At 41.8% G+C, this 25,814-nt stretch overlaps 1 protein-coding gene across 1 annotated transcript in view; it reads left to right on the forward strand.

Annotated features, from left to right (window-relative positions):
• CELF2 (CUGBP, Elav-like family member 2) overlaps positions 1-25,814 on the forward strand; it is a 384,808-nt gene that overhangs the window by 271,720 nt on the left and 87,274 nt on the right. The window contains exon 4 of the mRNA XM_009285480.2: positions 11,597-11,679. Within this exon, the coding sequence (XP_009283755.1) occupies positions 11,597-11,679 (83 nt within the window). The remainder of the gene's footprint in view (positions 1-11,596; positions 11,680-25,814) is intronic.

Genomic DNA, 25,814 nt, shown 5'->3' on the forward strand with positions numbered 1-25,814 from the left:
AGCTTAATTGGGGAATAAATGTGTCACTGCTAACAAGTTCAGGGAAAGTGAAGCTCCTTAGATGAAATACTGCTTGAAGGTGTTCACCGTGTAGGAAGGATTTGACATGTGCTGTGACCCTGTGAGAGTGAAACTGTGAATGCCTAGAAATCAGTGCAAGATATGTAAGGGTTTTTAATGTTGAAGTCAAGAAAGAATTGGAAGTGTTTGACTGCATCTTGGGCAAATGGAGGAGGGAGTAAGACGTATTCAGACAATGGATTTAGACCCAAGTTTTAAAGATGGGGAAAAGTAACACTTTTCTACGAAAAAAGTTTTCAAATAGATGAAAATTTGCTCCTTGAAAATAGTGTGTATATTGTAACAAATCATGACTCAGAGTGGAGGCTTTATCAGTTCTTCGACCGGCAGAGAATGGAGCCCCTATTAGGTGGCTTGGCCAAAAGCAGTAAAATATGGGGTTGGGTGGCGTTGGGTGTTGGGAGAAAATAGGTCTTCATTGACTGAAGCTCGGGGCACTTTGAGACAATATTTCACCTAGAATTTCTTCCCATGCTGCTTAAGTGCCCCTTAAGCCAGCTCGAAAGTCTTATATTGATTTCTTCCATTTCCTATAAGCAAACTTTTGGAGGAAGCATGCCAGACTGTAGTTGGTTAGATGGAAACAGCACTTGCAAGTATTGCTCTGCTGTTACTCACGTCACTATTATTACAGTATCTTTCTACCTCACCTTTTTTTTTTTTTTTTTAAATGGTTTCTTCACACTATTCCTTTGCGCTCAGGACATTTTATTCTTTCCATTTTACAAGAAGGAGCTGGGGCACAGGGAGATTAAAGGCCAGATTGTTCAAAAGCATTTAGGCATCTAAAGATTTAGATGGGCATTGAACATTATTTTCAGAAGAACTTCAACACCCTATTCCTAGAAATGAATTATCCAAGGTCAGATTTAGATTCTCTTGCAAAAATGGTATCCAAGTCTTCCAGATCCAGACAAGTGTTGAAACCCACCCATGCGCCGTCTTCTTACCAAGTTTCTGGGCAAGGGACGGGGTTGGGTTTTTGTTCTTTTTTTAATGGGTTTTCATTAAGTGTCAGCAATAGCAATCTTTCCACCCTGTGCCTTCCTTTATAACTCCTTCTCCCTGGACCTCTTCCTCTTTTGTCTCTTTCTACTGCTAGATCTGGCCTTTCCTATGCTGTCTTTAGAAGACACAAGCTCAGAGTTTTAGAGCTGGCAGGGCTGTGGGTGGATAGGTGGTCTTGCAATACTGCAGGAATGCGTGGGGTTTAAACAAAACTTCATGATGTCAGATACAACAGGACTGGATAAACTGTCACTTAAAAAAATGCATCATAATATCAGCTTTTGAATTCATAAATTTCTTGATATATTTCTGAAAACAAGGTGTGACACAAGACACTCTTATTGTCTTGCATGTCTGTGGCAACATGGGCCATGCTGAGATTTTAATGTCTCTGCTTCTGTTTCTAAAAAAAAAAAGATTAATTCCTGTGTTCTTGCTATGAAAAAACTTGTGTATGTGAATTTTGCTAGTGAATGAGAACTGGTTCCCAACTGATGAATACAGCAATAAAACAGTAATTTAACTGATGTTGCCTGCTAAAGTTAAATAAACTTGCAATGTATTTCTGAGGAAGTTAAGCTGTGTTAGTAGGGGTTTTGTGGAAAAACCACTTAAATTCCTTCATTGCCATTTCACAGAATCACAGGCTGGCTAAGGTTGGAAGGGACCTCTGGGGTTCGTCTCATCCAAACCCTGCTCAAAGCAGGGTCACCTATGCAGGTTGCTCAGGGCTGTGTCCAGGCAGGATTTGAATATCTTCAGGGATGGAGATTCCACAACCTCTCTGGGCAAACTATGCCATCATTTGATCACCCTTACAGTAAAAATGTTTTTCCTTAGGTTCAAATGGAATTTCCTGTATTTTAATTTGTGCCCGTGGCCTCTTGTCCTGTCACTGGGCACCGCTGAGAAGGCTCCATCTTCTTTACTTCCTCCCCATCAGGTATTTATACACGTTGATAAGATCCTCCTGAGACATTTCTCCTCCAGGCTGAACAGTCCCAGCTCTCTCCGTCTCTCCTCGTATGAGAGATGCTCCAATCCCTTCATCATCTTCATGGCCGTTCACTGGACTCCCTCCAGTATGTCCATGTCTCTCTTGTACTGGGGAGCCCAGAACAGGACCCAACACCCCTGATATGTCTCAGCAGGGCTGAGCAGAGGGCAAGGATCACTTCCATTGACCTGCTGGCAGCGCTCTGCCTGATGCAGCCCGGGATGCCATTGGCATTTAACCAGTGAAAATAATTTCCAGTACAGAACATAGGTTTTTCATAGTGACAGTGTAGGTTTATAAATTGAAATTAACTCTCAAAGTCAAAGATTTGAAGATTTTAAAGGGATAATTTTATGGTAAAGCTATGCTATTCTGAGTATTTTTCACTACAGAGTTGCCTCCTAGTCGAACTGGGACTTGAGTGGCTTCTTGGGAGTCGCAGTGCAATTAGAGGTTTCATCAGAGCAGTGGTCTGGAAGTCTTATCAGGGAAAACCAGTCTTTAGTGATCTTTCTCAAGCATTCAAGTGAAAGAAAACACAGAAGGAAATCCAGCACTATAAAAGGTGCGTGCTAGGAGGTTTGATTTGCTACTAGTGAATATCGAGGTTGGAGACTGTAGGGCTTTTGAAATGTCATTAAGGAAAGATGTGTCCCTGCCTACGCTAATTTATGTAAACATGATCTTTGTAGAGTCTTTTTGAATTGAGTGTCACACCACTTTTCTGCTGTAAGAATGGATTAATAAAGGAGGGCATCTTATTTTTTCATTTCCATTTTTTTTAGCATCTGCACTCTGAACCCTCTTTCTCTACTAAATCCAAAGGTGCATTTAGCAGATGGACAAACTTAGGAGTTCACTTGCACAGAGGACATGTTAATTCATTTCAAAGCCAGTAAACTCAAATCAGTAATTGTTACCTGGCCAAGGCAAAAAGGAAACAATGACCAGCTGCTAGGAAGAAAAGAGTAAGGATTTGTATGAGGGGAGGAGAAAGTGAATTAAAGATTAAGGAGAATTAGCATGAGAATAAGAAGGAAAAGAAGAAGAGAAAAGGTAAAGGGGAAATGAGGAGAAGGCAGCATATGAAATAAGTGATTATTTGTGTTGTAGTTTCTTTGAGATGTCCCACCCAAATTCAAGATTTCTTTGTGATACAATGTATGCACATAACGACAGGACTTGTTTAGAAAGATTTCCAATTTAAAAAAAAATTTCTTGTTTCTCCTGTATTTTGTTTATATTTATTTCTATACTTTACAGGTGGGAAGTACAGTGACTTCCCATGGGAGACCCCTCACAGAGCTAGAGATGGGAATACCATCTCCCCACCCTCTCCCCCTGCTGTCCTACTTGCTTTGTGAGAATGTTTTTTCCAAAAGCTCTGACAGGCAGTTTTTACTGCAAGCCATATGGACTGATGTATAAGATCCCAATTATTCTCTACCCCTGAGATCTAGGAATGTGAACGGACCAAGCATGAACTCGACAAGAGGTGCTGAGCAGCTGCTTTGATTTTCTTGCTGGTGTTGATTGACTGACAGCCTTCCATCTCACAGGGCTGGAAAAGCAATGACTCTCCCAAGGGATTTACATTGGGTGGGTGCTTGGAGGGATTGGCAGAGGAGGAACATCCCAGGCCAGGCCAGTGGTGTTTCCATCAACCTGCAGATCAGGGTGTTGACGCAGTACTGATGTGCGGGTCCAATGCCACCAACTGCTCACCTATATCTTCACAGCATTTTCTGAGTTTATATTTGGACGTCTCTCATCCACGGGTCAGCCCAGACCGTTACAGCTCAGCTTACATCCCAGCATGCAGTGATGGTTTCTTTAGGTACAGATTAGTTAGTAATGACACGGAATTGCCTTGATGCTATAAACCTGATTTGTATGTATTTATTTACCCTGCCACCACGTATATAATCTAATTCTGCATCTGCTTTTTTTCCCTACTTTATCACCATCTAATGCAAATATCGAATGAGTATTACCAAGCTGCAGATGTGGAAGTTGGCTCCTTTCTTCAAAAGTAAACCAGAGAGTACCAGCGTGCTGGCCATTTGCTTCCCGGTCGTTACGCAGTCAGCAGGAGAGTTCAGGAATTTGCAAAAGCTGTCATTGTCCCATATGAAAAAATGTACACTGAAATTCTTCAGATACTTTTACAGCTATTAGCCATTTAAAACTGTTTAATATAAGTGGCTTATTTCAGAGAGCAAGAAAAGCAGATTCTGGCAATTTTGCCCTTGATATCTTCTCTATCTGTGTCGCACTTTAGTCAAAATTTACATAATAATGGGTAGGGAAGTGTTGTGGCACGTGAACCGGTGCATATTAGTTCTTAGTTGCTTTCCCAAAAGGCTTGAAAATGCAGCAGATTTAATCTAGGTCAAAAAAAAAAAGGAAAAAAAAAAGAAAAAAACCCTTCCATTTTGTAGGCAGAGGACATTTATAGAGAGCATTTGTATTCACAAGGGTACGGGAATGACAGAGTGCGACTCCTCCAAAAGAGCTCCCCGGTGCAGCTGAAGGCTGACAGCAAACTAGGACTTGTGGCCAATTAACAGAAAGGCCGTCATAACTTGCAAGGCATGGAGAGAAAAAATTGAGCTCCATGGGACCATTTTTCACTGGCCATTTACAGGGCTCTTACCGGCCTGGAGCATTTGTGCTTTAATGCGATAGGGGCGGTTCAGGGCACGCTGGGGCTGGTGCATTGCCTCCCTGGATGTTATAACCGGGAGGAAAAACAGAGCACAGGGTGGAATTTGGCACATCCCGGTAGTGAATCCTTCTTGCGTATGAGCCCCTGCCTACCTTCAGCTAATGTATTAATATTAGAAGTGGCATCGCTATAATATGTGCTGTCATTAGAGCGGCGATGCGGTTTCCTGATTGGTGACAGGATTGGTAATACGGTTTCCATCAGGGTGCCAATTATATCAAACTATTAGCAAACCTGAGCTAATTGGGAGGCGGCATCGTTAAAGGTTGATTTCTGCAGTATATGGCAATTCTATCAGGGATTGCTTCGGGAGTGAGTCACTGCCATCATACTCTCGAGTGACTCCATATACAATAGAGCAAGAGTATGGTGCAGGTAGGAATCAAAATGCATCCCTGCCTTAGCTGCCTTCTTTTTCTGTTCAGGAGAATTACAGAAATAGTTGGATTTTTATTTCTGGAAACGTTTTTTGCTTTCCTTTGTCAGGAATGTCTGTATTTGCTATTCAGGCAGTGCATGTTTTTCTCTGTTTTTGTATGGAATCACCCAACCAAAATCCCTAAGATTTGAAACCCCTCTCCTAATACTAGTCTGGTGTCTTCCATGAAGGTTGGCTAATTACACTAAAATCTGTAATACAGAAGAAAAGCCAGACAAGGCTCCCATTGCACTGCACCAAATCTAACGAATGTGAAAAAGCTTGTTGCCCAACCACGCACCTGAACTCCTGTAGCAATAGGTCTTTTCAGTGGCTTTAATGGAAGAGAATTTTTGATGTCTTCATTGCCTTTTGGAAAATGACAGTGTAGGTCATGGTGGGTTTGGTTGCAAAGCACACTGTTCGGGCAGCTGTTTGTGATTTACGGAGCACGTATTTCAGCGTTCGGGTGAACAGCTGGAATGCAAGAGACCCTTTTAAAAGGCAGCCCTGTTAAATCACAGTGTAATGTTTAAATTTTGGTAATGGAAGCGTGAATGTGGAAATGCGGAGAGTAACGTTTGGAGGGAAAGAAAAAAGAAAAATAAATTCTCCTTAACTTAAACTAGCTTGAACTGTGCTGGATTGACAAGAAGCTACTCTCCCCATTGAGATTCCAAGCTTGTATGAAGCCAGCACCTGCTCTGCTTGCAAATGCACACACAAAAGTGAGCTTCATTCACAGAAAGAAAGAAACATAGCAGGACTTCATGCATTTAGCCTTCCAGGGCCTTCAGTCCCTTGATCTGTCAGCCCCTTAGAATTCAAACGCAGCCTTTAAAGGAATTTTCAATTCACAACATGATGACTTTGTTGATGTCCTGAATGTGAATGCATTTTGAATTGAATTTGTCTGCCAGGATTCCATTACTTGCTAAAAGAATACAGAGTTCAATCATCAGATAATCATTATAGCTGTTTTGAAGTGTTTATTTTATTAGTCTAGAAGGTAAAGCAAATTTCATACTTTTAAGTTGTTGCAGGCTTTGCAGGCGCACTGATAAGCTCTTGTATTTCTATACCCTATGGTTAGGGTTCAGATACTGGCAGCAGGTGATAATATGCACAATGCAGGAGAGATCCAAACTGACAAATTTTGAAAGTTGAAAACTACAGAAACTCATAAATCAGACCAACTAATATGAGGGGGTTTTTATCCTGTATCTTTTCTCTTTTAATTCCCAAAAGTTAAATTTTCAGGCCTGCGAAATTGCAGCACGTTTTTCTTCAAGCAAATCAAAACCTCAGAGTATCCTGTAGAACAACGTGTTTTAATTCCTGTCCACGTTCAAGGGTTATTTTCTCATATTGATGCACGTGTGTAATTCCCAGTAACTCTAACCTAGGAACCATATATTCAGTTTAGGGAGCTGTAAGAGATGTTTTCACACCCGAAGCAAGATGGAGGTTGCTGTGTTCATTCAAGCATGAAATGCTGGCTGAGAGATTAAGCCTCTTACACAGATCCCAGTGCCATTAAATGCCAGCGAGGACCGTGTAAGCCACATCTCCGAGTGGAGGAGAGCTTCCTTTTGTCAGGTGTTCAAAATTAGGAATGTAAACAGCTCTCATGGAGTAATTAGTGTGCTTGAATTGGGAGAAAGTGATAAAAATAATGACACGACAGAGCTCCTAGCGATGTCATACGGCTGTATCTTATAGCCTAACAAAGCTGTGTCCGCTCCGCTGGGTGGATGGGGGCAAGGGTTTCACAGGTGGCTAGTTTGGGTCATAGAGCAGAAGTTGCATGGGAGGAGAAGTCCCGTTGCAGGAGGTCACTAACAGCTTTTGGAAAAAATCCTCTTGCTCATAGGAGGAATGGCACTTTTTGACGTTTCATGGTAAAAACTGCAATTTGTTGTAATTCCACAATGCACACAAATGTCCTCCAGAAACCCAGCTTTGCTGTCAGCAGAAATTCATGGGTACAGTGGTGTGAGAGTCCTCACCATTTGCTCTTTTTTTGCCCATCCCTAATTTCTAAATGGTTGCTTTAGTGAAGCCATGGCTGCATGATCCCCATGTAGTCCGTTGCTGCCATCTTTGACAGTGACTCAAGTAAAGCTGTTTCTAGCCATACGCAAGGCTGTTTGCCCCTGTTGGTGTCTTGCTAAACAGGGGAAATTAAATAAATAAAATCTCCACCACTGGTGTTAATTAGTGCCTTTGGCAGCCTGAGCAGGGGCTTGTGAATTGAATGTGTCGTGGAGAATTGAATGTGTCATGGAGAATTGAACGTGTCAACTCTCTTCCAGTGGTTGGGACCTTGAGGTCTTTTTCTGGCTCTAAATTTCCTTTGGAAAAAGGAAAAAAAAGAGAGAGAAAACAAGCTGAAATAAGAGATCTTTTCCCTTTTTTTTTTAATGAGGTGTTGAAGTTGAGCATTGTAGTGTACACACTGTTGCGTTTTCTCGTTGGATGCTTGGAGAAGTAGGGCTGGTTTCTGCCTTTGTTTCTCAGGCATCCCATTTGTTGCTATCAGACGCTGTGCAGTGCGGAGTGGCAGGTTTTATTCAGCCTGTTCAAGCATCTGGCAGGATAGCCATGGAGTCGTTGCTGACATCCTTAAGGGACTGTAGGGATCCGCATGATTCATTCAGTATTTTTCCTAGGTACAAAGAAGAAATGTCATACGCTGTAGTAAATACGGTTCCAAGTAGAGCACAACCAGCGTACCAAAAGGCAGGAGGTTTGCTGCTTTGGAGGCCCTGATTGGCAGCACAAGCTCCTGTTCCTTTGCTCGAGAAGATACTAGCCCACATGGAGTTAAACTGGGCTGTATTTCAGTCTGTTGAGGATAGGCAGAACCGTGTCCACAAACCAATTCGCCTTTTAAGTTGTCCTGAATAGGAGGGGAGAAGGTTATCACTGTCAGGCTTTGAGTTATTTTGGTGTCAGAAAAGTTTAGTTGTGGTTCAAGCTGCTGTCAAGTTTGTTGGTGATGAAGCCAAGATTATGTGTGCAGGGGGCTGGAGAGAGGAGGGTTGGGTTTTTTTCCTTTTCTTTTAGTAGGAAATGTACTTTTTCTTTTCCAGCAGTGTCACTGATTTGTCTTTGGCAGTATTACATTTTCTTAGGGAAAATGGAGGAAGGAAAGTTGTTTCCTAGTTGTCTTTCAGCAGGGGCCAGCTACAGTCCTAAAGCACAAATTAGCCTCTTACACAGGTGTCTTCATTTCCAAAATTTCTGCAGAAAGGGCTGAATTTGGTACTGTCTCCTATGGGATGTGGTACTGAGCTGAAGGGATTTTACACTGGAGGCATCTTCAAAGCCAGCCCATTGGAGCTGCAGCGGTTTGCGTAACTTGGCAGTGAGCACCTCTAGAAAGTCCATAGGCTGAGATATAGAGTTTCCTTCCGGACCATGTGCCTTTTTGCTTTTTCTGTTCTCCTGTGTTTTCTTATTTTCTTTTTTCTTTAGTGCAGCCCTGACCTCTTTAGCAGATAGCTTCAGAATCAGGTGTCCACAACTGGTGCCCATGCTCTCCTCAAACCACAGCAAAACATCTCCTGTTTTGTTGTGGTTTTTAAAGAAGATATGAGCAAAATGAGCCTGGAGAAAGATTTTATCCATGTGCATTTTCAGATGTGTTGATCTGTGAACATAGAAGGCTCCATTTTTGTCAGGGTCCAATGACCTGCCTGAAACATCTGCACGTTTCCCATTATGCTATTTTCTCCCAGTCCTCATTCACAGAGACATTTTTCTCTCCTGTGCTTTTAATTCCTAAAAATGACTGGTTAAAGGGTGTTTCACAGCATATTTATCTTTCAAGTGCAGTTCTTTCAAGTAGTGCCAAGACTGATAAACCAATAGATTTCAAACTACTGCTTATTGGAATAAGCCCGCAGAGCTGAAATCTAAATTGAAACTCTTTGGACCCATGGTAAAGGACATAGCAATTGCAAAGTCATGACTACTGCTTGATATTTTCCCCTCTGAATCCTCTCTCCTGGTTAAAAAGCTTTATATTAAAAAGCTAACAAACCAAATGGAGAGACAATAGTAGAAGATAGACTTTGGAGCTGGCTGGCAGGATAGAAAAACATCACAATACTTTCTCAAAGTCACACTATTAAATGTCACAAACTCGGATTTGTTTCCCATTTTAATTCCGGAGTAAAATAATTTAAACTTTCAGAATTTGCTAGTGAAATAGAAGAGTTAGAAACATTCACAGGAAGCACAAACCTTAACAGGCTGTGGCTGTCTGTCACCCTGCTGAACAATGTTTGGCTCACTGAAATAATTATTAAACCATCTCTATCATAAACTGGGAAATTTTAAGGAACCTGTTGGCAGTATGAAAAGTGTTTCTCCCAGCTGCATTACATCTGCATTACCTGCCTGCCCGTGTATTGTAATGCCTGCAAGTGCTTTTCTGCGTTAGGGATAAACTCACTGTATTCCAGCTGGGAATACATGATTACCTTTGCTTGTTATAAAGGTAATGGTTGTCGCTGGCCTGGCTGCAAAGCCGGAGGGAGCATTCACAGTGCAATGCACAGCCTGAGCCAAGCAAGAGGCAGCGGAGGGAGAGTTCTGGATTCAGCCCTTCCTTCCAAGGTGTGGTATGGACCACCTCCACACGGTTACTTAAAATGTGGTAGCTGTGTTCTCCTGTGCACGCTTTCTCCTAGGTCTCCTTTGCTGTTACGGGGATGCTGTGAGGTTGAACAAACTCAGGCATATCAGGTGGGACGTGATGTTTCACCTTGGTCAACATTAGGGAGCCGGTGCAAGCAACAGCTTTGCTCACTGCCCGAAGGACAAATTATTTTATCTGTGTCATGCTCCAAGGGAACACCGAGGCTCGAGAGCCGGGGTTTCTTCTATTTACTGTTTGGTTTTGACATTTCTCTGGAGTTGTAACAAATCTCTGTCTGTGATTAAGAGAGCGGCATTGTTTTCTGATTCATCAGTAAAATCTGCACCATGTTGTTTGACACGAAGTAGATTTTTGCTTCAGTAGCCACTTCTGCCTCCCAGCCAGCATTACCCAGCATGTTTTCCCTCTCCCTATAGGAGCTGGGTCACCGAGCGCCCCATCTGCAGCCACAGAGCTCTATAGGAGTTTTGAGGTCTCTTCTTAACGTGGCATGGCTCCAAAGCAGGGGCTGCCCACGTCCACAGGACAAGGACTGAATTCAGCCTCACCCTATTTCCCCTATGGACAGAGTAGCAACAGATTAGGGGCTAAGGGTGTGCCTACATCACTGATTTACTGTGCTGGGTGGGAGCTATTTAAGTGTGAATTTTCCTTGTGTCTATACCTGCAATCTTGTGTTATGCACATAAGTGCACAAGTGATGCTCTCAAGGTGGTTTCCCTCCCGCTGGAAGTAAGGTTGAAGTCACAAGCTGGGATATTGTGTAGAGCATCCCACCTGCAACATGGATGCAAGGTCCTCCCACAGTAAGCTCTCCGCACGTGCCCCGTGCATCCCTGGGAGCAGACTTCATTACTGTGGGACATTACAGATTGCAGCAAGTCAAATCTTGGTCCTTGTTTCTTTGTCCTATGCCTATCATGTTATAGCTGTCCCCTGCAGATCTACCTGTCAGCCCTGACCTCACTCTGGGGCAGGTGTTGAGCTGCCTGGCGCGCGTGTGCTGTGGGAAGGGTTACCTTCCATGTCTGGTCCCACGGACCGCTTAGTTGCACCATGCTGCCAAAGGGGTAAACAAGGGATTAAAGTGACTAAAACTGTCTGCTTTACTGAAGGTTAGACGGATGCAGCCTCAGTGCTGCCAACCATCAGCAGCCTCCATTATCCCACCACTGGTGAATTCTCCTGTGGCTTATCTTCCTTCCTGCAACTGAGATGAGTGTCCTACCTCCAGTCCTACCTGCTTTCAAATGGTGGGGACCAAACCTTAGCTCTTACATATAAGGCCCTTTAAATAAGGTCCTGCTTTAACCTGATTTTCTGCCTGGGATGCAACAATGAATTCCTGCTGCTTGAGCTTGCCATGTTGCTTATATTAAAAGTATAATGGGGAGCCTTCAGAAAAATACAACCTTATTTACTGTACAAAGCCAATTGGATTTTGGTTAACTTAATTTCTAAGTGATTACAGTTCACTAACAATGTAGGTGTGCTATAGATGCAATGCACAGGGGGTGACTTTTTATTTTAAACTATACAAGCTTCCTTTTATTCATGTCACTCAGGAAGCCTCACGATAATTCACATTTCCAGCTTTCATAATATGTTGTTCAACCACTGTTTTTTCTCTTTCCCTATTGTACTCTCACAAATCATACTCACTAATTTCTGAAAGCTTTTCATTTCTCTCTATAGGTTGTTGTTTCGTAACATTTTATACAAGAAAAGCTGCTCTTGAGGCACAGAATGCACTGCACAATATTAAAACTTTACCTGGGGTGAGTACATTTACTTTTTGATCCTAATTATTTTATCACCAGAAAAATAGCCCTTTTGTTCAAAATGCTGTTTGGTGCCCCAAGTGACCTTGATCTCTTCAAGGGAGGGTGGCTAACCTGATGGTCTGTCCTGTAACGGTGCCAGTCCTGTAGCAATGGCATCATCTCAAAAGGCAGTTGCTCTTCTGTAGAAAGTCCCTTGGCTGGAAACAGTGCTGATTCCTGCTGACTAGAGGCAGTTACTGAAGTGCAAGGTAGATTCAATTTTTTTTTTGTTTAAGGGGGAGGAAGGAAAAACATATGGCAGGAAAACACTGTACCACTGGGGCTTCTAGTTTGAAAAGGGAGAGAAGAGGAAAAGACAAAATACAGCCAGCTTTGTTAAATGCAGCCTTTAACCACATGGTTTCTAAACAGCCTGACTGTGTTGGTGTGGTGGCTGCACATCAGGGTACCGTAGAGCGTGGTACCATGTAGCGGCTTGCACAGTGTCACCCTGTTCCCTGCCACCACCTCTCCTTGGCAATCTATTCTCCCTGATACATCACACTAGTGGTCAAAACAGTTGTGGTTGTGCTGTACAAACTGTAACTTGCGTTATCCTACGGTAGTTCAGATAGAGAGAAGTATATCACTGGTAATTGCATGACTTAACTCTCAAATCTGGAGCAGAGGAAGAGTGTGAGGAGTCCTCCCCCTGAGGAGGAAGGAGCGGCAGAGGCAACATGTGATGAACTGACCGCAACCCCCATTCCCCGTCCCCCTGTGCTGCTGGGGGGAAGGAGGTAGAGAATTCAGGAGTAAAGTTAAACCTGGGAAGAAGGGAGGGGTGGTGGGAAGGTGTTACAAGATTTAGGTTTTTTCTCATTACCCTACTACGATTTGATTGGTAGTAAATTAAACTAATTTCCCCAAGTCAAGTCTGTTTTGCCCATGACAGTAATTGCTGAGTGATCTCCCTGTCCTTATCTCGACCCATGAGCCTTTCGTTATATTTTCTTTCCCCTGTCCAGCTGAGGAGTGGGAGTGATAGAGCAGCTTTGGTGGGTCCCTGGGGCCCAGCCAGGGTCAACCCACCACACTGCTGAACATAGCCAAATACTTTGGGAATGGGAAAGGAAAAATATAAAGGATGGAGGTATATTCCCTCTTGATGTAGAGGAAGTGTTCAAGTATATGGTTGCAGTGTATGGTTACAGACACAAAAATAAATAAATGTATACAACACTGTATAAATAAATAGGATATTGACTGGACTGACAGTTATATGGCAAATATCTCCTTTAGTTCCTACGTGGTGTATGTGAAATTGGACACTATGTGTTTGAAAAGTTCACATCTGGCCAGCTCACTTTATGCAACTCCCGTTAGGAAAGCCACCTCATCTGTCATGGAAATGGCCAACATAGAGAAGTATGTCAGATAGTTACCCATGAGTCCTGCTAATTCACCAAGGTAAAATGGGAGTCCTCTGTCATTTGCAAGTGAAAATGCTGGAAGGAGTGGTAGAAAATCTGCAGCGGTAGACCAGCTACAGGAAAATAAAAGAAAAATTGTGGCACTTCAGATTCAGGTGACATTTTCCAGCAACTAGCCCTTGCAAGGGACAATGTCAAGACTTTACAAGCCTCCCAATGGCAGGCTCGGTTTTTGAGGGTGTAGAGGGTTGGATGTGCCATCCTCAGAGAGAAAGGAAGGCTCTGAGGGAGAATTCCCTTTGAGACCCCTTCAGAGCTCAGGTTGAATCTCAGCATCCTCTGGCTGTGCAACCCCAGTTGTTGGTTTCTATCCCCACTGCCAGAAAATGCTGAGCCCTTGGATGAATGCTCTCTAACCCAATTCAGCTAATGTTGCACTTAACCCAATTCATTGTGTAATTGCTCTCCAACATGCTTTGAGTCAAGCGGCTGTTCTGACTGGATGGGTAGGATGGACACTCCAGCGGAGGTGGTCCTGAGCTGCTGGAGCAGCACCCTGCCCAGCCAGCATCCCTGGGTCCAGGTAGGGTGGAGCTGAAGCTATACCATAAGATCTATACATCCCTCCTCTCAGAAGCAGAGAGAGTCCTTTTGTTTGCTTCTCTGTTCTTTCCTGAGCCCCACGAGCTGGCTGCTGTGTTTTGAGAGATCTTCGTTATCCCAGCGGGTGACTCAGAGGGGCAGGCTCCTTACCTGACCTCCCCAGGTACGGGTGACAAAGCTGGCTCAGCTCTACATCGCATCTTACTTGAACAGGGCATCGTTTCTTCTCCACTTTTTTACAGCTAACGAGCATGCAGCAGTTACAGAGACTACTGTAGCTTTTGATCTTTTTTTAAATAAAGCTCAAAAATATAATATTTTTTTCTAATGTTACCTCTAGCTCTTTGTTGTTTAAAATTTATCTTTTCAAGCTGTGTTTTTCTGTCCTGACTCTGAGTTTACAAACTTTTCTTTTAAGGAAATGTGAAAATTACATTCTCATGACTCTGGGGCTTGGGCTTTAAAAATACTCCTGATACTTCCAGAGATGTTAAGATTTTACTTTGAGATAAGTTGTTATACCTACTTCTTAAATGGACACCTCTAATAAAGAGAAGCGACTCAAATACAGATTCGTTACTTCTCTTTGAGAACAACTCAGCATATATTATATAACAGATTCTATATTTTGCACATGCTGTGTGCTGACATTCAGCATATATGGTGATACTGTTATGCTGCATCTGTGTATTCCCAAAATAACTTCATTTAAGCACACTTTAAAGTTGTGGCACACATGCTGAAAACACTTCACATTAGCAGGATTCTCCCTATATGAATTTTAGACATTTTCATGTTGTTAGCTCTGGCCCACTAAGCAGCTTTCACCGAACGAGCAGGGAATCGGTAGTGTATAGATCCGTGTGCGAAACAGTCTCAGAGCAAATGGAAGCAATCTTCTGGCAGAGTTACAAGAAGGGATGAATTTGGATCAGGTTCATCTGGGCATCAAGTGTCAGCTTGCTTCCAGTAAATGAGATATGGTATGTAGGAGGTTCAGTAATAAGGTGTCTCCTGGAAACAAAAGAATCTGTGCCTTCCACTTTTACTGTAATACCACCATGTCTCAGATAAGAGGCATCCTTAAATAGCCCAGGAAGAAAATCCGAGGCAAAGGCAGGTGATTTGTTAGTGTAAGGCAAGGAATGAGGGCAGATGCAGGAACAGGGGCCTGCAGGGATGCTGCGGTGGTTGGAACTCGCCTGCGTTTTACCTGTGCACAGGTATAACCCGCAGTGCTGCAGAAGCGTGGAGAGGAATACCTCTGTGTTCATTAAATGATAGAGGCCAGATTATTTCTGGGTTTAGTCTCTTCATTTCTTAAATACAGACCTGTTCCACGTGGCTTGGTAAGCAGGTTTTGGATCAGCACCGGTGAAGCCAAAAAAGTGGGGGTTTAGTGTGAAATTTATCCCCCTTCCAAGACTGCATGTTCAGTTTAATTTAGGTTGGTATTTGAGCAAAGCCTGCAGTGCTCTGTTTCTATATCTACTTTTTGCATGGACCTCATCCTTAACAGAGACATGAAAACAGGAGCGCTTTATCTGCTCCTTTGAGCTGCACCCTTTTAGTGGACATGAAGAAAATGAGACCAGACATAAATGATTAATGCAGAATCTTGGAAGAAAATATTGTAGGGTGCCTTGCTGTTTGATTACAAGCCTTGGAATTAGTCAACATTTCCATAATTCTAAACCAATATACACCTGTTTTCCCACTGTGATGTGAAGGCACAACTTAATTTAACAGAAACCCCACTGTGCTAAATCTCTCATTAAATACCAAGCTAGTTCTGTAATTTAAAGTTGCAGCACCACTATTTTAACTGAATTGCCTTTGTATTATAAAATTAATAAGAAGTTAATGACGCACTTTGCTGTATTCTCTCAGATTTTTTTTCAACCACTATTTACTGAATTGCCTTTGTATTATAAAATTAATAAGAAGTTAATGACGCACTTTGCTGTATTCTCTCAGATTTTTTTTCACAGCAACAACAACAAAAAAGAAAGATAAAGAAGAAAAACATGTCACCAGCTGACATCTCAAGGCTTTTCTGGTTTTAATCATTTTCCTGAGGATAAATTAATTTAAAAGATTTTTTTAAATTTTTAAAAACTTTCAGCATAAGTAGGATCAAACATCATCTTTTTACTCATGATTAGTATAATCTCTCTGTTAGTCATAATATTCCTTGTCATATAATGGAGCTTTTATCTTTCCCCCAAAATGTATTTAGATATCACTTGTTATGGTAGGATTGCTACTAGGCAATCCTATAGCCTATAGCAAAAGAAGCTATACAGTGTTTGAGAAATACAGGCATATCGATATATGTGATACATATCAATGAAATAGGGACAGTTCTCTTCTGTTTACTTGGTGCTGGCATCACAAGTAGCTTTTATGTCTTGTAAATGAACAACATGAATTTCCAGATGTGTCTTTTCAAATATAACATGCAAGCACATAGCTCATATCCTAGCTCATAGGGATGTGGTTTGTATTATTCAACTTACAGTCAGGTTTTCTTGGAACACTGGTTTGGATTTTGTTTTAAAAGGCAGAAGGGAGAAAAGAGAAAACCTCAGTTTGAATGTAATAATGATCTCAGAAATGTGCTGCTTTGGGATGAGATGTAGAATGGAGGCCTTAACTAGTCTCATCTTCATTAAGAATCTCATGGCTTTGTCAGAGGTGTTTAACTTCTATTCCCTAAACAAAATAATCCAATAAATTCCTCCCATCTAAATTTATTCTGTACCTTCAGGTAGATGTAATAATCTTAGTCCCCCTGTGCTCTCACTTGCTGCTTAGTGAAAACTGGCATATTTGCTGCTTAGTGAAAACTGGCATCTGTATAGAGGGCAAACCTCAAAGAGCTGTATGCAGGGACTGCTTTAGCTGCCTTTGTGGCACTGACATTTTTTGTTTGTTTTAGTTTTAACATGCATTAGTTTAAAAACAGAATGTGCTCTGTTTTGCTAACTAGTGAATTGGGTAGGATTTCCCGGCAAGGGCTAAGTGCAGATAGGTAACACAAGAGCACTGTATGTCGGTCGAATTCTTGGAGCCCAGTAGCTGAATAAGTACACTTTTAATCTCATGCAGAAGCTATTTGAAGTCAGGAATCGATGGGAATCTGTTTGTAAAATCTACACCTAAAACTCTTTGGAGTATTTGTTATGTATAGATTCATCTGACATGGCAATGATTATTTGTTGCCTATATGTATATTTTTGCATATATCCTCACAGCTGAGGTTATCACAGAAATAATTAACAGCCCACGCTGATTTAGGTCTTGGCACTCCTAAGCTTTTAGCAGACCAATGGTTTACGTGGTTGTTATTTCAAGTGGGATATACGTATTCCAAGTAGCAGCAAACCCTTTGTATTGAAGTTCTGGCATGAAATTCGGACATTAGCTGTATGAATCAACTTAATTAAGGGTTTAACAATGGAGAAATACAGTTTTTGAGAAAGCTCTTAAAATTTTAACAGCAAAGTGGAGTTTGTAGGATCTAACTGTCTTGTAAAATATTAATGGCTTCCTTTTTTGCCAGATGTTGTCGAGGGAAAGATATTTCATTTTTTACATTATAAGAATCACTACTGGGTTTATTAAATGCCGTTTACGTAATAGGGAAACAGGACTGCCTTAGGGGGAACTTTTCCCTAAGTATTCTGTGCTGGCTGTAAGGAAACCTCAGGGTCTATTTAGGGGTATAGAATATGAAAAAATGATCTTTAAAGAGGAACTTAGATCATTCTTTTCTTTTGGTGCCCATTCACAGTAGGGTTCGTTCTGCCCTACACCAGGCTGACAATCATCGGCACGGTGCCAGTCCGCTTTGGGGCTTCCCCTCGCCCCCGCAGACCAGCTCAGGTTTCACGGGGAGTGTAAAACACACTTGGTCTTGCTACGTGCCATGGTGTGGGTATCACATGTATCGGCAAGGCAGCGTCACAGCCCCTCCAGGTGCATGGGGCTTAAGGGGTTCTAACGTGGGAGAGAAATCTCGGCACTGTGCTGAATCAGTTTAGCAGGTTATTTAACCTTCAGAATGATCTGTTTCAAAATGCAGGCATCCATGACGACTTACTATGAATCCACGTTCACTTACTGATAAAATACCATTTGTCCAACAAGAAGCAAAAAACCAAATATGTTTCTGATTTTCACTTTACATCATGAGCTCTGCTCATTTCTAATGAATATCCTGGCACGCTCCTTTCTGGGGTAGTGTTTTAATATCCAGTTCCCTTCTCTGCTTTAGGCCTTATGAGTTGTCAGTACTGTGTGAACATTATGTAAAAATTACCTGTAATAAAAAGGTAATCATCCAATATGACTTGAATAATAGCCTGAATATGAGATATCAGTGACTTTGAGAGATTTTGACAAACAAAGGGAATTAAAAGAGCAATTACGTTAGTTAAGGGATTGGGGTGATTGATTTATGATGACAAATTAAACTAATTCAGTACCCCTATAGCATGGCCAAATGCTGTTTAATGAAGGATCCGAAAAGTCTAGAACTGTTTAAATGATAAAAATAACAAGATGGGAAAGCGGAGAATTCCCAGGAAGTGCCTGTTCCTAGAAACTGAGCTATAAGACATTGAATGATGTTGAGAAAGTGAATCTGGCCCATTTCTTCCTTTAAAATACTATGCAAATGGAACCACTTAACAATACATTTTGTCCAGCTCAGAAAAGTGATTTTTTATTATGCAAATACACCACTTCCACCTCTGCCCCTCAAAAAAAGTTGAACTGGCTTTGCCACTTAAATGAAAAATCAATGTTTGCATTAAATTCAGGTACCTTAGTAGAAAGATTGGGTTTGCATCTACCACTACTGTGAAACACAGAATGGATCACCAGCCCTGAATTCATAAAACAGTAAAAAGTGACTTTGGAGCCTAATGAAATCCCTGTAAGTAGCTAGACTTGCAGTTTCATGGCAGAACGATGGGTGTTGTGCAGGTGTAGGGAGAGAGGAATATTGACTAAGTGAAAATAGCTTCTCTAAATTGAGCAAAGCGTTTTAATTCATAATTATATTGTTCCTTTTTCTCAATGAAGGATAGGGGCCAGATTCACCTTCCCATACAGCCTGATCATTAGGATAGCTTTCTGGCATGCAGGAGAATGCAGTTCATATCCTCTCTGGCTTGTTTGTTGTAAGGATTTAACTTGAATTGACCTAACAGAGCCTTCACCACTGGACTTAGTTGAGATTGGAGATCACCATTTCTCCTCTTGAAGCTGTTCCACTGTGTATGAAAGTATTAAGCTCTTGGGGTTGAGAGAAAGGAAGTAAATTCACTTGGTTGCCTAGTCCTGAGGGCAGTGACTCAAGAATTGTGATATCTGGATGAGTCCATGCTCTAGTAAGTATTTTTATTATTTGGCAAAGTTTCAGACATTTGGAAGATACTCTCCAAGAATAGGAAGTGCAGGAAGATCCATTGACCTGAAGCACTGGGAGAAGGAGGCTAAACCTGGATCTGCCTTACTCGGGGGGGGTGATGCCCCAGCCTAAACCCTGGGGTATGTCAGGAGGGTGCAGAGCTGCACAGGGTATGGGCATCAGCGAGCTGTTTCAGATCCTAGACATTCATATCAGACTGTTGCTTTTCCCCGGTGTAGCAGATCTGCTGAGAAGCAAGAGCTCACTAGCCCAGCTGCAAATGCAGTTAGATGCATGCTAGCTTTTTTAGATAGCTCTTTTGGAGTAGTTCAGGATTTTTTTTTCGCAGCTTTGCAGTGTAATAATATTGGGATGGAAACTAAGTAACGCATAATACTGGCTTAACCTCAGAAAAATTCCCTAATGTGAAGCCCATCTCCAAAAGGCCAAACTGTTCTGGCATGTGACACTGGGCTTTACCTCTGATTTCCATAATGCCGGACAGTTGAGGTCATCACTTTGCAAAATGCCTCCAGAATTTAATGTCCAACTTAGAACATCTTATTCAGGGAGGCTGGAGGATCTCAGGATATCGCTTTCAAGCTGGGTACCCAAAAATCACTGACTGGAGAACCTTTTGCCTGTGCACTTCAGAATGGAAAACTCTGAACAAAATTGAGAGACCATCACTGGAATACTCTAGGGTATTGCAGAGCTCACCAAGATTTAGGTGGGATGCTTAGCTAAGGACAATAACTCAGGCACTCTCTTAAACAGCTATTTATCCTGCTGCTGCTGTTAGCTGTTTTCTGTTATCTGGAACAGAAAGTACAGGTGCTTCAGTCAGCCTCATTAGCACCATGACACAAGCTGTTAAAATTGTCTTCGTAATGAAAAACTAGTTCAGGGAGCCTTCCTAGCTGTCTGACTACTCCTACAACAGTGAAATTAGAAAGGCAAATCATAAACAATGTTGCAGGCATCAGGGAGTAACATCATTAGAGATGCCCTTGGATGCCATTTACCTGCCTCCATAGCAATGTGTGGTGCCCATGGATCTGAGTTATGTTATGACTAAAGAGCCTGGGCTTCATGGCAAGTTTATAACAGAGACGTTTGTTCAGCGTCCTTCTGCCATTGTGTCCCAGAGAGATTGTTTGTTCAGCGTCCTTCTGCCATTGTGTCCAGCCCTGTGAGCTGTGCTGCTTCTTTCAAAGACCTCTGCTGTGTGGTCTGTGGCTCTGTGCATCGCTGTCGAAAGGATGCAATGTTGTCTCATTTAGTGTTTGTACTCCCATGGTGGTGCGGGAAGCTGAGGCATCCCTAGCTAGCTTTCTCCCATCTCAGTCGGATAATCAACCACACAGTTTAGATGCATCGTGCTGTTGTATGTGACAACATACATGATGAGAGAGAAAACATAAGTTTTGTCTTCTCTGTGGTCATTAGACACCCCATAATATGTCCTGGAAAACCAGGTGAAACTGGGTGGCTTGATTGAGCCTCCTGCTCTAATAACACACTTTGGGCAATTATATTCTGCCTAATTAAAAATACTCTTTGCAGACCCAGAGAGATAATTGATTTTTTGCTCATGCTCCGGAAGAAATTATCGTCTTCATCAGCTTAGTTGGAAGAGCCACTTCTTTGTCTGCTCTTCCCCTGTGGTGTGCAGAGCAATCCTTTCTCCTCTTGCCAGCAGGGTCACTGGGGCTGCTAGAAATACTCAGGGATTCATTTGGGTGCAAGCACCTCGTCGGGGTACAGACATGTTCATCTGATTGTCGTGGTAGACATCCAAAACCTTTAGAGACACTAAAATGGGCTGTGAATTTCCACCCTGAAAAGTTAAGGAAGACCCCTAGTTGCAGAGCTTGTATTTCAGGCCATCGGTGTATGGAGCAAGTGATCAGCACCCTCTAAAACAGACAGCAAATATCATTAAAGTGTTAAATAACTTTTAATGGGAAAAGCAGTACCAGAGTGGGCAAGGCTAATGTTTGTCTTACTTTTGGAACGGTACATCTTTTCACTTGCAGCTTTGCTGAAATCAGTAATGGCTTTGCTCCCAGAATGTAGCCTGAGTATCTCCAGGAGCGGAGAGAAGCAGTCATTGAAAAACATGCCACCATCACTCCATTTATTAGCGAAAGCCTGTCTCTATTGCCTTGTGCCAGGGAAGTTAAAAAAGCAAAAACTGCAAAAGAAAAAAACCATGGAACTAAACAGCGTCTTAAGCAGTGGTAAACAAAATGTAGCTTCCTTTGTGGTTGATTTTTATCCAGCTGCAGCCAAATATCAAAGCGATATCAAAGGAAAGCTACCCATTAATTAATTCAGACTGACTTCACAAAGGAAGCTGGAGCTTTTGCTGATATCTGATTCTGACAACTTCCTAATCTTCACAAGTTGTCATTAAGAGTGGCATTAAAGCAGTCTGCAGTCAATCCCAGCTCTCGCCCTATTGTAACTCAGAGATGGGCTATCTCCCGTCGCAGGAAGGGGGGGGATACGCAAGCAGGAGTTAGAATAAGCAACTTTGCTTCTTTACAAATGGAATTTGCAACGTATCAGGGAATCTCATGAATACATTGCCTCTATCATTCATTCTAGGAACGCTCACCCGATCCCACTTGCAACCATTACAAGTTGCAGCGAGTGGAAATTTTCTCTTCTGAAGGAGAAACACAGGGAAAAAAAAAAGAGAAAGAAAAAAAGAAGCTCATGTCTGAAAGGAATAATTGGAAGTCTATAATGATCTTTAAGAAAGTATGAATAGAGCCTTATCATTGTTTTCAAGATAGAGGACAGGATTCTGGGTTGAAGAAAATAAGATTGTGGAAAATAAGACGCTAATCAGAGGATAAGATTAGTTTTAAACTAAGAACTGAAAGTCAGGTAGCTCCATAAGTGAAGCTTGTAATTCCACCGTGAAAATAAACAAAACAGTCTGGTGTTCCTTACCGCCGCCAGGATCTCTCAATGGGATTACAGCCTCACGCTGAGATGCAAGGTACATGATACCTTTATATTTCCATTGAACTGCGAATGGCTCAAATGATTGAAGGGAGTTTGTGTTCTAGACCATCACTTGAGCAAGTATCCGCCAGACAGCGACTAATGTTATTTTGTGGCCAATTCATGACAATACCTTAGAGGAAAATGTGCTGTGTTATTATACAGTATGTTCATTTCAAATATTGCGAGGAATACAGAGAAGATAAATGCTGTTGCGGGAGTACCTCGCCAAGCATCCACAGCAGCATGGATGTAGATGGTGCATTTATTTCCTCCAGGGCCAAGTGCTGCCCAAATGCCAGTGACAAATGGGAATTATTTTTGATTGTACACCGAACTGAGGATTTACCATCATAAGAGGTGAAATAAAACTTAGATCAAGTATCAGGAAAAAACAGTATCTGTCCAATTAGAATAATCTTCTAAAAGAAACAAAGTTAAATCCCAATCCTTAGGGGCATTTGGGGTAAGAAAGAGTTAGAAAATATATGATAGGCAGTAATCCTGTACTGCCATTAAGTCATTCGAGATGAGCTACTGGATTTTTTCATCTATTTCTGCAATTGCTAAGAAGTGAAAGAAATTGCTATGCTTGTGTGAATATAGAATCCCCCTGTTTGTACAAAAATATATGATTAACCAAAAAGAAAGATGTTGGTGAGTAAGAGCTACAGTCAGTTTAAATGCTGTGCTTATACACTAGTGTCTGGGGGGCTCTCAGGGTTGCTCAGGCAGGCGTGTCCCTTGCCTCTTGTGACCCTATTCATTTTGCAAAGAATGACATGGATTTATCCCAGTTTAAAAGTAGCCTGATAGCTAACAGCTCTCATGTCTGACACTTGTCTTCCTCCCTGTTGACATGAGAGCCAAAAATAGTGGGTGTGACTTGGTGAAAACTTTTCTGCACCCGTGCCGTCTTCCCCTGTGCTTTTATTGCCCTCGGGTGTGACTTGGTGAAAACTTCTTTTCTGCACCCATGCCGTCTTCCCCTGTGCTTTTATTGCCCTCCGCTAGCTTCACCGAAGCTGCAACAGCCCTCAGGCTGCATTAGCCCTGCTCAGAAAAAATAGCATATGCCAAGAAACTGGGAGTTCAAGACTTCCCAGTAGCTCCAAATGCTACCTTTGGAGCAGGTAGGATGAACGATGTAAGAACTTTGAGCTCAGTTGGTTTTATCAGAGGACCTTCCTGATAGCTCTCCGTGGCCTCCAGCTGTTCCACCTGAAGCCATCTCTGCAAAGAGATTGTTTTGACCTTTAGGCAAGTCGCGCATAAAGATGTTACTCATGGGGCACAACGCAGAGAAAACTTCTAACTGAGTAGAATAGCAATATAAAGAATAAGTAAGAGAAGACAGCTTTTTGCATACTGGCATTTATAGTCACTAAATGAAGCGTGTTGGTGCTTGTTGCAAGAGAATCAAGGGGCCCAGTGTCTGGAAAAATGCATTAAGGTTCATATTTGGGGTCAGATGCTAGTTCAGAGCTTTGCAGATGGGTGGAGGCAGGTTGATTTTGGCCTTACTGTTCCTGATACTGTCCCTTTTACTAATGAAAGCTTAATCACAGCTCGGTCGAAATACCACAGCCAGCTGGAACGGACTCATTCTTCAAAAATATATGTTTCTGCTAATGTTGTCCATTTATTTTTTTGTTTGACTTCCCAAGCACCTATTGAGGGAAATATTTAAATACATTAGAATTCCTTAAGATTAGCATTATAATTGTATACTGCATGTTTAGTATGAATAAAAAATACTTTCCTTATCCCAAAGAAAGCACTGGCAAAGTACATTAGCTACAGAGATGCTAAAAAATTAAAGAGAATGAGTTCATACAAAGGGTGGTTAAAAATTACATGGTTACTTAATGTGATTCTTACTGCTGTTTGTGATTGTATGTACACACAACTAGACATTTATATTTTTGTGTGGACAGTGTGTGTTTGTGTACACTTGTGGCTGGAGACTGCAGTAACATTCTGGTTTCATAGATGAATCAAATATCGAGCTATCTTTTTTCATTCTCTCTCCACAGCCAGATTATTTCGCCACTGCAGAGTATTGGCATAACACTGAGAGCTTTTATTTGGATGCTGATACTGGATAGTTGTGGAAAATTCCTGTCACTTCAGCTCATGGGGAGCTTAAATAGAATTTATGAGCCATATCCTCATTTGGCGTAAAATATTATGGCTCCGCTGGTTAAACAATGAAACTGTACTACTTACCCCAGCTGATCTCAGTCAGGAGAGGAGGATTTTTGACATCTTGATTCAAAATCCCTTTCCTACCTGAATGCTTTGGCTATTCCCTGCAATATTTAAAGAGGCAAGCGTGTTGACAAGTAGTTTGGGGCTCATATCTGACCTTTGAAGAAATCTGGATTAATCTGTGTTTGGTAACAGGGAGGAATTTGACTGCCTGACTGACTGCTGGAGAGGTGTGAATTGTGAATCAAGACATGTATTCTGGACTCAGAACTGCTCTGCACTTTTGCTAAGTGAAAACCGCAGCAGCCCCACGTCATCGGTGCCAACTGTTTCTATAAATCATACCCTTTGCTCTAATTTAAAAGGTAGAATTTCAATAGAAGTTATAATTTTGATGCTTTTGGGGCTTATTTTAGGCTTACCTCAATCACACTTTTTAGCTATAAGATGTTCTTGCTGGTACATTTTAATGCAAATATGAAAGCTTTCCAACAAGAACTTTAAAAAATCTTTACATAAAAAAAATAAAAATCCCATAGCCTAGAATTTGAGTTTTGTACCAAATAATAGATTCTAGTTTCTGTCAGAAGAGGAGACCAAGTGCATTGTTGGATCAAGGTGACCTTCCATGCTGCAGAAAGAGTCAGGCAGAAGATCCACTTAGTAAATGAACAGAAAGATCTGTGATGTGAAACAGGGAGTGGTTGAGGCTGGTTTCTCTCTTGTTGAATGAAAGCCAAAAATGGAGAACATAAGTGTAGATGAGATAACGTTGTGAAAGAACCAGAGGACCCTTGACTATGCTTTCTTGCCTTTCTGAAACGTTGCTCTCGCTGGTCATTCCCTTTAAAGGGTTATTTCCTGAATTTCAGCTTGGCAAAGGTAGAGGATGTTGCTGAGCATAATCACATAGTGTTTTCCCAGAGCATAGTTCACAGAGGAGACAGTACATGCAAGCACAGAACGACATAAATCTTCAAATAAAACTTCTGGAAAACAAGCATTTAATATCCTGGGAGCTGTGCCCTCAGTCACAGCCGAGTTTGTGTTTTGCATTACAAAAGCTATTGCATGTTTTTAAAAACCTTTCGTTTAAACTAAATTTCTTCACGGTCATAGGTAGCCTAAAAGAGAATTTATTTTGGTTTTGTTTGGGACTGTTTTTGAGGGAGGAGGAGAAGGGGACAGAGCATTGCTTTATTTTCTTGATAAATTTCTAAAAGTCATCCTAGATGTTCATGTGGAATCAGAGGGATTTATGTGGAAAGGGAGGAGTTTTTTGTGGACCAGCCTCAAACGTTAGCATCCTAAAATGGTGTCTACACCCTGAGCTACTTGAAGATTTCCATTTGGTAGCAGGAGGGGTTTTTTTTAAGATGGGAACATTGTCTTAGAATCATAGAATCATAGAATCATTGAGGTTGGAAAAGACCTCTAAGATCATCGAGTCCAACCGTCAACCCAAC

Source organism: Aptenodytes forsteri, unplaced genomic scaffold (assembly GCF_000699145.1).
Source record: "Aptenodytes forsteri isolate BGI_AS27 unplaced genomic scaffold, ASM69914v1 Scaffold87, whole genome shotgun sequence".
NCBI classification, from domain to species: Eukaryota; Metazoa; Chordata; class Aves; order Sphenisciformes; family Spheniscidae; genus Aptenodytes; species Aptenodytes forsteri.